Source organism: Prosopis cineraria, unplaced genomic scaffold, assembly GCF_029017545.1.
Source record: "Prosopis cineraria cultivar Desert tree isolate PC_DT_omini unplaced genomic scaffold, ASM2901754v1 PC14, whole genome shotgun sequence".
Taxonomy (NCBI): domain Eukaryota; kingdom Viridiplantae; phylum Streptophyta; class Magnoliopsida; order Fabales; family Fabaceae; genus Prosopis; species Prosopis cineraria.
The window spans coordinates 10548243-10560949 of record NW_026555345.1 but is presented as its reverse complement, the minus strand read 5'-3'; the positions used below and the strand labels follow the sequence as shown (position 1 = coordinate 10560949).

Genomic DNA, 12707 nt, shown 5'->3' with positions numbered 1-12707 from the left:
GCATAAATATTTAAAATTTTATACAATAATAGTAACATTTTTTTTGTTATCAATACTTCAACTATTCTGAAAATATAAGAAACTTATTATAAATAATTATACAATATAATTTTTTGTTTAATAATATTTTTTTAGTTAAATGACATTGTAGCACTCATGAAAAAAATAATATATTTAATAATATGATGTTTTGAAAAATAAAATTAAATGTTAGGGATGTTAATTTTAAAATTTTAAAAGTGAGGAGAGTTATATGTAATTGTTTTAAATTTCAGGAGAATTTATAAATTTTATCCTAAAAATTATTTTTAGAATTTTTTAGCATTTATTTTTGATTTAATAAGAATTTTAATTTTAATGTAATTTTTTGGAAATATTTCTGACAACAAAATAGAATCTTTTTCTTTTTCTTTTTTTAATATATTATCTTTCCCAGAGAACCACCTACAGTTATTTGAGTATATTATTCCCTTTTCATTTCCCCCTTTCTCTCTCTTTCGCTCCTCGATTTAAAACCCTAATTTGCAGGCTTGGACTTTCCCTCTCTCGTCCTCTGCTCATTTCAAGCTTCTACTTGCTGTCTCTCTCCTATGGCGACGGCGCGTGAAGGAAAGCCCTACGAAGGGGGAGGTTTGGGAGCCGGAGGCAAATTCCGGAAGCGTCCTTTCCGGAGGAACCAGACGACGCCGTACGATCGTCCCCCGACGGCCCTGAGAAACCCTAGCACTAGCCGCAATTACGGGTGGCTCTCAAAGCTTGTCGATCCGGCGCAGAGGCTTATCACTACCGGTGCCCACATGCTGTTTTCATCTGTTTTCCGCAAGCGCCTTCGTCCCCCTCCCCCTCCTACTTCCCCCTCTCCGCCAAATCCGTTACCTTCAGGTTCGTTTGTCTGCATGCATTCTTTATTATTATTTTTGGTTCCTCTTCAATAATTGGAATTAGCAACTTCTTTGAATTTGGGAGGGGGAGGTTTTCATTTATGCTGTATATTAATTCCTCTGTTTTCCAATTTTGTTTCGTCGATTTTTTTTTTAATTATGAGGCTTTCTCCCGTATGGGTTTCAGAACTTTCTTTAGTTATTGACATTGGTAGGGTTTATGAGGGAATTTTATTGGTGTAGGCTTTGACACAGTTGGACCACATCTTTTGTTGCTATGGTGTTAGGCATATTTCTCTTTCTTCTCTCCCCCTTGTTGTCATCTCGAGTTTTTTTTTATTATTTTAATGCAATTAGCGAGAGTTATATTTTAATAGTTAATATGCTTATTTCCTCCTTCATGAACTCCTTGAATTTGAGTTAATTGTGTGATATTTACAAATGCACGAGAACTTCTTGTCTTTCTATTCAATTTAGTTGAACCTAATAGTTTCAAATGCATTATTTTTATGCATATTATGTTTAACAAAACGAAGACTCTGCAAAGTAGAATCCTAAAGAGCATGTGTAGTTTCCAATAATTGTAATTGATATTTTCTGTCGTGTGCCATCTGTCCTGTTATCCGCTGTAATTGGTTCATTTGGTTCTTTCAAAATTTCAATATATTTTGGGCAACAAAATTTCAATTTATTATGCAAGACTTACAGTGGTATTGTCTGCTGTTGTTTTTGGTATTCATTTTCAGAATATGCCTCCCAATTGTTCATTTCTCTTGGAGGTTTGTGGAAAATCTTTTCCCTTGCTTATTGATGAGGATACGATGAATAGTTAATGCCCTCCTGTCTGGAAACTTTAGTAAAGTCATATATTTGTACACATTTTTGTATAGTGCTGTGCTAGAGAGTTGTCAGGCACTCATGTTGGTTTTGTTGCGAGTCTCATAATGGTCTCGGTTCTGTATCGCATTGTTGAAGCACTAATTTAGAGACTTTGTTGGTTGGTTGGTTACTTGATTTAGACGGATTGTATTTGGTCCAACATAAGTACTTGCTGATGAGAAAATCCGTACGTCTTCTCTTCTCATTGAATGTCTAAGTTAGACTGGCCTGGTTCATTGTACTGCACTACTGGATGTTTCTAATTTACATTGAGTGGGATTTTAGATTGCCCCGCATTTGGTGTATTAATGTATGTAATGGACTGAACAAGGTTTCATTCTTCTGCTTTCTTTTGTGATGCATGTTTGGTATCAATGTCTCAAGTCTCAACATCTTTTAGCTGTAACACGGCATAATCTGTCCCTCATTAGTAATAGAAGGAAAATGCATGATTTTTATCCTTATTATGGCTGTGGTAGATTGTCATAAAGGTGTGCCTAAGTCATCTGATGAATTGTGAACTTTTCTGTGATTTACTTTTTTTTAGGTTGGGTTGAACTTTTATATGAAATTACACTGTGCCATGCCTTTGTTTTTGTTCTAACATGTTACATGGGTATCTTCTTTCCCAGAAGCGGAGCAGGAAATAAGGGACAATCAACAGGATGTTACTGCCGTTGTAAGTATGCATGCTTTTGATATGTTTCAACACCATTTAGTAAGCCGTGCACACAAAACTGCTTGGTTGAAGCCCCTACTTATTATTATTGATACAAAACTGGATAATTCTGAATCTAAAAAATAATCTTCTGGTCCTTGAAGAGGATTAGACAGGAAGGAATAAACTACAACTCTCATACAGATTCTTATAGTCATTATTCTTCAACACTCCCTTTAATTTAGAAGATTTTTCAACAGCTCACATTGTTTTTGGCACAGTGTAAAAGCTCCAAATTGCTTTGTTGTGTAATGGACTGCAAGTATAATGATTTTTTCAACTGACTAGTATGGGAATATATATTCTTGTCTTTTAATATAAGTTATATTCTTAAGTTCATGAACGGTTTTCTGATTCTTGATGGAAGCTGTAAGTGTTTTATTATGCTTACTATAATTTCTTTCCCGAATTGGGGGCAAGTTGTAGTTGACAGAATAAAAGAATCTTTATTGTGGATTGTGTTGCTTTACAAACTATTTTTTTGAATCAGGTAGTTGTAAGCATCTACATGCTTGGTGTGGTTTCCTTACAGTCCTTGTATTATGGTTAAACAGTTGTTATTTATGTGATTTCTATTGTTGGTTCTTTTTGGCTGTTTGCAACAAAGGCTACCAATGATGATTCTGTCAAGCAGCAAGGAGCGGTTTCTGAAAGTGATAATCAAATCAATTGTTCTGAGAGTGGTGGATTTACTGAGCTTGAGAAATTGCTAAAGCAGAAGACTTTTACCAGGCAAGCTTTATTAGCTTTGCACCATTGCTTTTAATCTTGTGTGTGTTGAACTTGTGGCTGTTAAGTTTTCATCTGTATCAATTACAGATTTCTTTGACATCATGCTCTTTGATTCCAGTGATGTGCAAACAAATATGCAAGTAAATGGAATATTTTTGAAGGATCCATATAAGCTATTTTTGATCAAATATATTGTTCATTTCTGTGATAATTTCTTTTTTAGAATTATTGCATGAAGAGCATTTTGTCCATGAAGCTTTGGCACATATATTGGCATGTTTGACTCTACCACTGCTGACACAACCAATATACGCTTAGACGTTTTGAACAAAGAAATAATTTTTCAGCTTGGTGACCACAACATGTCTCAACCGTATAATGTGCAATGAATTCATGATTTTTTTGTATGTTATTATTTTGGGATGAAGAGAAATTCCATTGTACAGGTTAGAGAAGTCAAATTATGAAGTGTTGGTTGTCCTCCCAAACGGAATGGAACAGGAATACAGGATAGAAGATATATAAAGAGGCATGCAAATGTTACAAGACTTTTTAATTTCCCCATGTATACAATTGGTTATCATCTTAATAAAACAGTGAGTATAGCACTTGTGATAGGCTGTATACAGTCCTTTGCCAATGTTATATTTAAGGGATAAGAGACCTTTTAGAAACATGGGCATTGAGCTCCAATTCAAAAGCCCGGTGGTGTAATTGGACTGCACATTACTAAAAAGTTTTTCCTTCATGCCCTAACGTTGTAAACTTTTCATGGTAGAACACTTCAAGGTGAAAGAACATAACCTGTGTTTACAATGACTAATAATGACAGAATGCTTGTTCATGAGATAAGGGCTGCTGTCTGCTGTTGACTTTTTGGACTTAGCAACATGCATGTTGGGAGGCAGTGGGATAGAGCTGAGTTATGGTAGCCTACAATGTATTTTTGTTAACTCATTATATTGAATGATGTTGCCCAAATGTATGAACTTGAAGTTTTGGATTCCCATGTGAGCTTGTCAATAAGGACCTCCTCTTTATTTGTGTTTGAAGAGAGTAAGAGATTGGAATCTTGACTCTTGAGAGAACATACCTCATGAACCTGGAGTTGTATTTCTTCCAACCAATATAATGGCAATGTGAGAAGAACTTGTGGATTTGTTATTTGATGTTTGTGACCTTCCAGACAGGTAGAATGGATAATCAAACAAGTGCTGAAGCTGCTGATTATGATGATACATTGTTGAATATGGGCTGTACTGGCAGTTTTAAGTTGACTTGATTTTGAATTTTATGTTCTCTCATATATTATGTATAGGAATGTGTTCGTTGGTGGTTTTTCTTAAATTATTAGTGAATTAATGTCCTAATGACTTGGATTTTTCTCCTTTATTTGTTCTAGCAGCCGACTTGATTTGAATTGCCTATGGTAAATGCGTAGTTGTATTTCTTGTTGCATAATGGGTATAATTTACTTAATTACTTAATTATTTAAAAGTACTTAACTAGTGGGAGTTCTGTGTTGCACAAAGCTTGAGAAATGAGTTTCATTGATGATTTATGAATATTGCTGCTTATTAGAGTCTTACATTAATAATAATAATATCTGTAGGCAAAATTTTGTATTTTGGTGGTATGCTTTTTGGGATAAGTCTAATTGTTGATTCTCTGTGATGATATGATAATTTTCTATTATTCCACAGATCTGAAATTGATCATTTGACAGCACTTTTGCGTTCAAAAACTCTGGATTTACCTGTCACTAATGAAGAAAAGAGGACTGAAGTGGTTACGTCAGATCTAATTTTGTCTCGTGAGCAGAAAGAAGAATACCCCAATTCTCCGGCAGTAAAAAATGGGATTGAAAACCGTCTTGTTTCAACTCCATTTGTGACTTCGAGTGTATGAGAATTAACCTTTTGCACATGTTGTCATATATGCTTTATGGTTCTCTCTAGATGGGGTTTCGCTGATTTTTTTATAAAAATGTGCCACAGGTCATTGATAAGGATGTTGCTTCCCCTACAGAGGTTGCAAAGGCTTACATGGGAAGTAGGCCTTCCAAGGTATCCCCATCAAAGTTAAACTCACAAAGTCTTTCTCTCAGGGAGGATCCAACTCTTCTAAGCAGTCAATATATCCCTCAAAAATCCCCTATTATGTCCATTGTGCCAAGGGCTACTGGCCATGACAGGCTTCATGAAAACGGTTTTGTGACACCAAGATCTCGAGGTAGATCTGCAATATATAGCATGGCTCAAACACCTTATGCCAGGGTTTATCCAACCTCAACACCAAAGGTTTGCATTTTATTTAATGACATGTTGTGTTGTTTTTGTTTCTTAATGTCAAAAATCTTATTATATTCCCTAAAATCCAGGGTGTTCAACTTCCAGTTGAAGGCGGGCCTTCTTCCTCAGCCCAGTCTGCACTGGATCATGACTTGCTTTCTGGATCTAAGAAAACAGTACAAGTCTTACTCTACAACTGAAAATATTCTAATTTCCTGTCAGTTATCTCACTGGAAACTTTTCTATTTAATGCAGGCATTGAAACGGAGGAGTTCTGTATTGGATAATGATATAGGATCTCTTGGTCATATGCGCAGAATCCGTCAGAAGTCTAATCTTATAACTTCTAGAGGCTTGAGTGCGTCTGTTTCGGATAGCCCTCTATCTTTTATTAAGAGTGGAGTTCGTGCTGATCAGCAGAAGCTTCTTCTGTTGAATGAAGCTAAGCATAGTGATAAGAAACTGTCATCAGAAAATATAAAGGACACAATTCCTAGCACAAGTGTTCCTCATATATCCTCCAAATCAAGTGATATGGCCACAAAAATACTTCAGCAGCTTGACAAGTTGGTGTCCCCTAAAGAAAAATCATCTGAACTGAAGCTGCTAGCAGACAAGGATAATTCACCCGCAAAGTTGTCACCATCCATGTTACGGGGACAGGCTCTTAGAAGTATGGAAACCGTAGATTCATCAAAATTCCATGATCACTTACAAGATAATAATTTGAATGGTTTGCATGAGAATTTTTCAGCGAACACTAAAATGTTGACTACAGCAAAGGAGAAGCTTGAACACGGTCCATTAAAGCTTGTCGCTTCTGTTGGCTTAGGTCCAGTTATTGATGCAGATGCTTCAATAGCAAGGGAAGAAATTGTATCGAGTGCACAATCTATGGATTCTTCCATGGTGAAGTCTGTTTCTCATCCTCCACAAAAGAGCAGGGCATTCCGTATGAGTGCACATGAGGTATGAAGATTTGCTTGACCTCATGAATCATGGTTTTTTCTGGAATAACCTAATTTTGATATCTTAAACTGGGCATTGTATTGGATGTTTTTACTCTGAGAAGTAGTGATGTTAAAGGTGCTAAAAGGCATACCTGGGTTGCTGAGGTGAGGTGCAAGGGGGGGCCCTCACCTGCTGATGATTGAAGGGAGGCTCCTTCAGCCTGGCATGCACCTCAGCTACCTGACTGAAACCTCAGCTTTCTTCATTCCTGCTATCTATTCTTTAGTTTCTGACAATGAATTTGAAAGTGCCAAAAAGGAAGTAATGGCTTTAAAATATGCTGACTCACTGCAGTTGCTTACCATTCCAATAAAATATGTTTACCCTGTGGCGCTGTCTTGTCAAACTTGTTGATTCAAGTCAATTGGGTATCTTCTAAATTTTCATTTGATAGTCTTTCTTTATATGCATGCTTGAATTGGAATGTTACATAAGTGATATACTGAATAGATGTATGATGTTTCCTATAAGAATTTCAGAGTTATCACATCTTTTTGGATGTGGACTTGAACCTTTATGGATTGTTATCATATTTCATCTTTAACATCGACTGTGATGATTGAATTCTATACTCGAGCAGTTATGTCATAATTATATTGCAGTATTTAAAGTTATTTCTGTACTTAATCTTGAACATTTCTTTAGAAAGAACTTTTTTAACTCCTACACATGGCGGCACTTGAAGCTCTATCTCCTTTAGCTTTGGAATAATAGTTTATTAATAGAGAAATTGTTCAATGAGTTAAACTGAATAAGTAGTGTCGTGACCATTAACTATCTTCTCTCTCTCAAAGTAGTGTCTCGATCTGGATGATGATGTGTGTCCAAACGGGGCTGTGTTTTCTTTATCCTCTGAGAAACAAATGATAGACTCTACTATTGTGGCTGAGAGAGTTGTTGCTACTGAAACCATTACAAAGGAGGTGCCTAGTGCATCACCTGTGGCAATCTCATTCAGAAGTTCCAGAGTAGATGACCAGACTCCTAATGGTACTGGTGATGGGTCCATAGTCGGTGAAAAGGTTGGTTTATCAACATCTACAACTTCATCTTCCCCTGCTGTGACTTCTAAGCCAGATGGAGCCACAGTTGCAGCGGTCTCAGAGTCAATCTTTGGTTCTGGTGAATCTTCTTCACTAAATGGATCTGTTGCTGCTCCTCCCTTGTTTAATTTTGGAAGTAAAGTGACTTCCTCAACAGAAGCGGCAGCTGTTGATACTCCACCAAAGGAGTCAAGCAAACTGGGTTCACTATTTAGTTTTGGAGACAAAGTTGTTTCACCAAAGGGGTCTGTGGCTGATGTTCCACTATTTAACTTTGGTGCCAGCAAAAGTTTTGATAAGGTCCAGCAAGTGCCATTGACCTCCTTATCTTCTGTTGGTGCTGAATCTGTTGGTATGAAATTTGGTCCTGCTTCTGACTCAAAGCTTGGGAACTCGGTCAGGTACTATTTGATGCTTTGGGCAAATATCTTAACTATTCATGATGTTTACCATTGTAATTTTCATTGTTTATTGGAGTTGTTTAGTTCTTTTATTAGAATTAGAATGTAATTTACTGGACGATTTGTGCAAGGAGGGGATGGGCACTTTGGGATCTTTCCAAGTCAGTTTGAAGCAGACTTTCTATTTTATTAGAAATAGGATGCCAATTTACTGGAATCATGTGGTTGTTTCTAATATAGTAAATTAAAGTAGTTTTACTCGTTAGTGGTTATATAGATTATTGTGAGTTAATTCATCAAGGACATGCCTTTTCTTTTCATGCTGTTTTTTTTCCTACCATTCTGCATTCTTTCTATATGCTTTTTTGGCCATTATTTATGTTCTTACACCTTTGAATCCTTAACCATATTATGATTTGTTAAAGCTTTTTCTTTTCATCTGTAATCTTACATCAAGTCATAAATTCTTTGAATGATATTGGTTTTTAAGGCCATCCTGTTCTTTGTTCAGTTATATTTGGAGGTGAAATTTTTCATTATATAGCAATTTGACTACTGGTATGTTGTGTTTAAATTGTCTTATTCTCTAGTTTATTTTCAATGCACTGCATAATATAAACCGAATAAGTCATGTCCATTGAGGCATCAAGATTATTCATTTACTAAATATCTGTTAAATATACAGCTCAACTGTCACTGGTGCAACTGAATCTATGCTGAAGGTTCCTGCATTAGATAATGCTAATGTGAACTCCAGCTTGAATTCTGGCTTTTTGGCTCAATCATCAGAATTGGCTGTTTCATCTGCAGCATCAACATCATCGTTGACACCACCCACAAGTATATTCTCTTTTGGCCAAAGTTTAAATCAAAACAATGGCCCTTCTGCTTCAGAAACTTCATTTTCTACCTCTTTTCCAACTTTTGTTTCAAATAATTTTACTAGCCAAAATATGTTCAGTTGCTCACCGCTTGGGGCCAATAGCAGTAGTGGTGCCACTGCAGCTTCCTCTAGCACCAGTATGACAACTAGCGGCCCCCTTATCACTTTTGCATCCAGTACTACTGGTACTTCCTCCTCAGCAGCTGCAACCTCACAAACCCCTTCTGTTTTCAAATTTGGATCTTCTCCGAACTTGACAACAGATTCACCCTTGTTGTCTTCTGGGAAGCAGGATACAGGTTCTGGTACTCTAGGCAGTTCTGCTTTTGGAAACACACCTGCTGCTGTCGTTGGGGCTCCAGGGAACAGCATTTTTGGGCTCAGTTCCTCGGCAATGACAACTGTAAATAGTCAAACTCAGGGTTCTTTATTCGGCTCAAGCACATCTCTGCCTGGTGCCCATGGTTCTGCTGCCATGAGTGTGTTTGCCACTTCCACTCAGAGCCAGCCAATTCCATTTGGATCATCTGCTTCATCTCCTTTGTTTGGGTTGAGTGGGAATACATCGTTTTCTTCAGGGAGTTCAATATCACCATCTAGTTCAGTGGCAGATGCTTTTATTCCTGGCTCCTCCATTGGGCTCAGCACCTCTGCTTCCCTATCAACAGCCAACAGTGGTAGCTCTAACAGTGGGGCAACCTCTGGTTTGTTTGGGGCCTCTAGTTGGCAGGCCAACAAGTCTCCATTTGGTTCCACATTTAATTCATCTTCTTCTGGCTTTTCCTTTGGAGTGTCAAGTGGTTCTGTTTCGTCTACTTCTAGTTCACCCATATATGGATCATCCGCTGCTTCTATTGCTTCAACTGCTAGCACTCCGATGTTTGGATCATTCACTTCTGTTACTTCAACTACCAGCATGCCCATGTTTGGATCATCCGCTGCTTCTGTTTCTGCAACTACCAGCATGCCCATGTTTGGATCATCCGCTGCTTCTGTTTCCGCCGCTACCAGCATGCCCATGTTTGGATCATCCGCTGCTTCTGTTTCTTCCACTACCAGCACACCCATGTTTGGATCATCCACTGTTGCGTCCACTACTAGCACACCGCTGTTTGGATCATCACTTGGTGCATCAACGAGTTCCATTTTCTCATTTACTTCAGCTGCAATGGCTACCTCCACACAACCTGTTTTTGGTAATTGTAATCCTGCTTTCTCATTTGGTTCAGCTGCTTCGATTAATAACGATCAGATGAGTATGGAAGACAGCATGGCAGAGGACCCTGTTCATTCATCTTCACCTGTGACTCCTGCGACTCCTGCATTTGGTCAACAACCTGCCGCGCCTCAATCAAATTTTGTTTTTGGAGCACCAGCTCCATCGGGAACTAGTCCCTTCCAGTTTGGGACTCAGCAGAATATTGCTCCACAGAGCCCAACCCCATTTCAGGCTTCTAGCAGTCTAGAGGTCAATGGCACTGGAAGTTTCTCGTTAGGTACTGGAGGCGGCGACAAGTCTGGTCGAAGATTTGTTAGAGTTAATAAAGCTAGGGGACGCAAGAAGTAAGACTTGGTCTATTGCTTATATTTTTTTCACATCTGTGATCTGCACTGTCTTCCATGAGACACACTTTAACGGCAGGTGGTCATGGACATAACTGTTCTGATGGCAATCTGGAATTCAGTGGTGCTGTTGAAGCAAATGATCATGTTTAGGCTTGTCAGTTCTAAACCTCCATTTGTTTGTCTCCCAGATTCTTGTAGATTGCAAAGGTGAAAGTTTTCACAATTTTGTATTATGAACAACATAATCTTCTGTACTTTGAGGGCTCCAGGATCAAGATGTGGGCAACTATGATGTCCGGTGAGCTCTGTACTGTTACTTGTATTATAACTAGAAATAGGTATGAATTATTAGCTTGTAATTTGCATTTCCATCGGGCAATATGTAAACCGACTTTCTTAGCTGTCTGTTCTGTTTAATTATTTTCTTTCTCCCATAACGGGAATTTTTGAGACAATATCAACATGGTGTCTGTACAATATTTGAGCTGGACGTTTCATGATCCATGATTTTCTGCCACATGATGTTTCCTCAACGTTGAGTCTTGGGTTTTGAACTTCCGGGTCTGGTGAATGGCACACCATTTAGGTTTTAGCTCGTGCATTTGATTTGATGCATTCAATTCAAGAGGTGGGAAGTTTGTCTTTTGTGCGTTGTGGTTGTCATTGATTTAGGTCTTCCAACCTTTCTTTTTATTTCTCAAGAAAATCAGGGGGAAGGTGACACTGGCAAATTCACCTTCAATTGCATCGTCTCTTAAACCAGATTTATTCTCCATGCACAAAGAAAAAAGTAAAATAAAATTTATAAATTAAAAAATAATTCATTTGTGTACTCAAAATATCATATTAAAAATTGTTTTGTTCATGCATATTAAAGGTAAAAATTATTTCTTATATTTTATCTTAGGATGTGTTATTTTTGTGGTATATTTTCAACTTTTCTTTGATTAATTTGTGGATTTTTTTTTTTTTAAAAGCTACAAAGGCAAGCCAAGGTTTGGATGATAAAAACTAGATACTAAAGTCTAGAACCAGAATTCAAATATAATTGGTTAACCGATGAACCAGCATCTCTCTGATCAGCAAGGATCATACACAAACACCCAGCAGGAAGGTCATTAATAAGCACCATCTCAGCACAATCACTTGTGCTGTCTTCATCATAAAGTCCGCACATATAGTGGTCTCACGACTAAAATAACATACTCCTTCCGCGTTTATATATAAAATATTTTTTAAAAGTTTATTTTATTCTTAAATATAAGAAGTGATAATGATATTTTAAATAATTAAATAATTTTACCTTTGTCTTGAAAGATAAAATAGATGATTAATTGTATGTTTTTTCTACTACCATCATGGTATTAATTATAATATTATTAGGAGTAAAATTAAAAAATATTATACTTTTATTTGAGTTCAATTAAACAACAAACATTTATTAGTATGTGAGATTCAGTCAAAAACATTAAAAATATCTTATATATAGGGATGAGGGTGAATTACTGTCCTCAAAGGGTGGTTCACCAAGGAATCACGCCTGGGCAGATTAAGGGCTTCAGTCGAATCAGAGTAAGGTTTAATCCAAGGCATCTTCAGTTGTTTGGCGACTCTCAGCCCAGCCTTAATTGCTCTTAATTCTGCCTCAGTAATAGAGCATACAAGCCCAAGTCATGTTGGAATCCTACAATCTAATCTCCCTTATGGTTCCTGAGCACTGCTCCACATGCGGCACGATGATTATCAAGAGCTGATCCATCCACGTCCACATGAATCCAGTCCATTGGAGGGGCTGTCCAGAGCTGCTCAGGTGGCTGGAAAGTTTGGAAGATCCCGATGTTGTCAGTAGTTTCCATAAGCATGAACTTGCATCTGTGAATAATCTCCATCGTAGTGTCTGAAATCCCTTGCACCGCGACGTCCAGAGTAACCAGCAGACTGTTGCAAAGATCCCTTTTTCTGGCTGATGAGTCGAGTTCCCGTACAGCCATACCTGTAAATTCACAGTGAAAAAAACCTAGACAGAGCGTTAGTGTTCAAAATATTAAACCACACCCCTATGGCTCTCTCACAATCTCTCAAGATGTAGCATGGACTCCTCACAATTACACTCAAAAGGGACAGAGGCAAGTGTTTGATAAACCTCATTTAACTCTGAGTGAGTTGGTCATTAAGCTTTCATGGCAAACTTGCCACACATAAAGAATTTAACTTTCTCTGGGATCTGCCATTTCCATAACTTGCACCATAAAGTGGACTGTCCCCGATCACCAGCCTTGGAAAGGAAATCATAAGCACTTTT

At 37.6% G+C, this 12707-nt stretch overlaps 1 protein-coding gene across 1 annotated transcript; it reads left to right on the top strand.

Moving 5' to 3' along the window:
* Window positions 1-478: 478 nt before the first annotated feature.
* Window positions 479-10922, top strand: LOC129292597 (nuclear pore complex protein NUP1). Its single transcript, XM_054930173.1, has 9 exons — window positions 479-882; window positions 2393-2439; window positions 3086-3210; window positions 4914-5112; window positions 5208-5510; window positions 5591-5677; window positions 5757-6470; window positions 7310-7956; window positions 8642-10922. Exons 1-9 carry the CDS (start codon window positions 591-593, stop codon window positions 10404-10406), a joined length of 4179 nt encoding a protein of 1392 aa, XP_054786148.1. The 5' UTR covers window positions 479-590; the 3' UTR covers window positions 10407-10922.
* Window positions 10923-12707: the final 1785 nt, after the last annotated feature.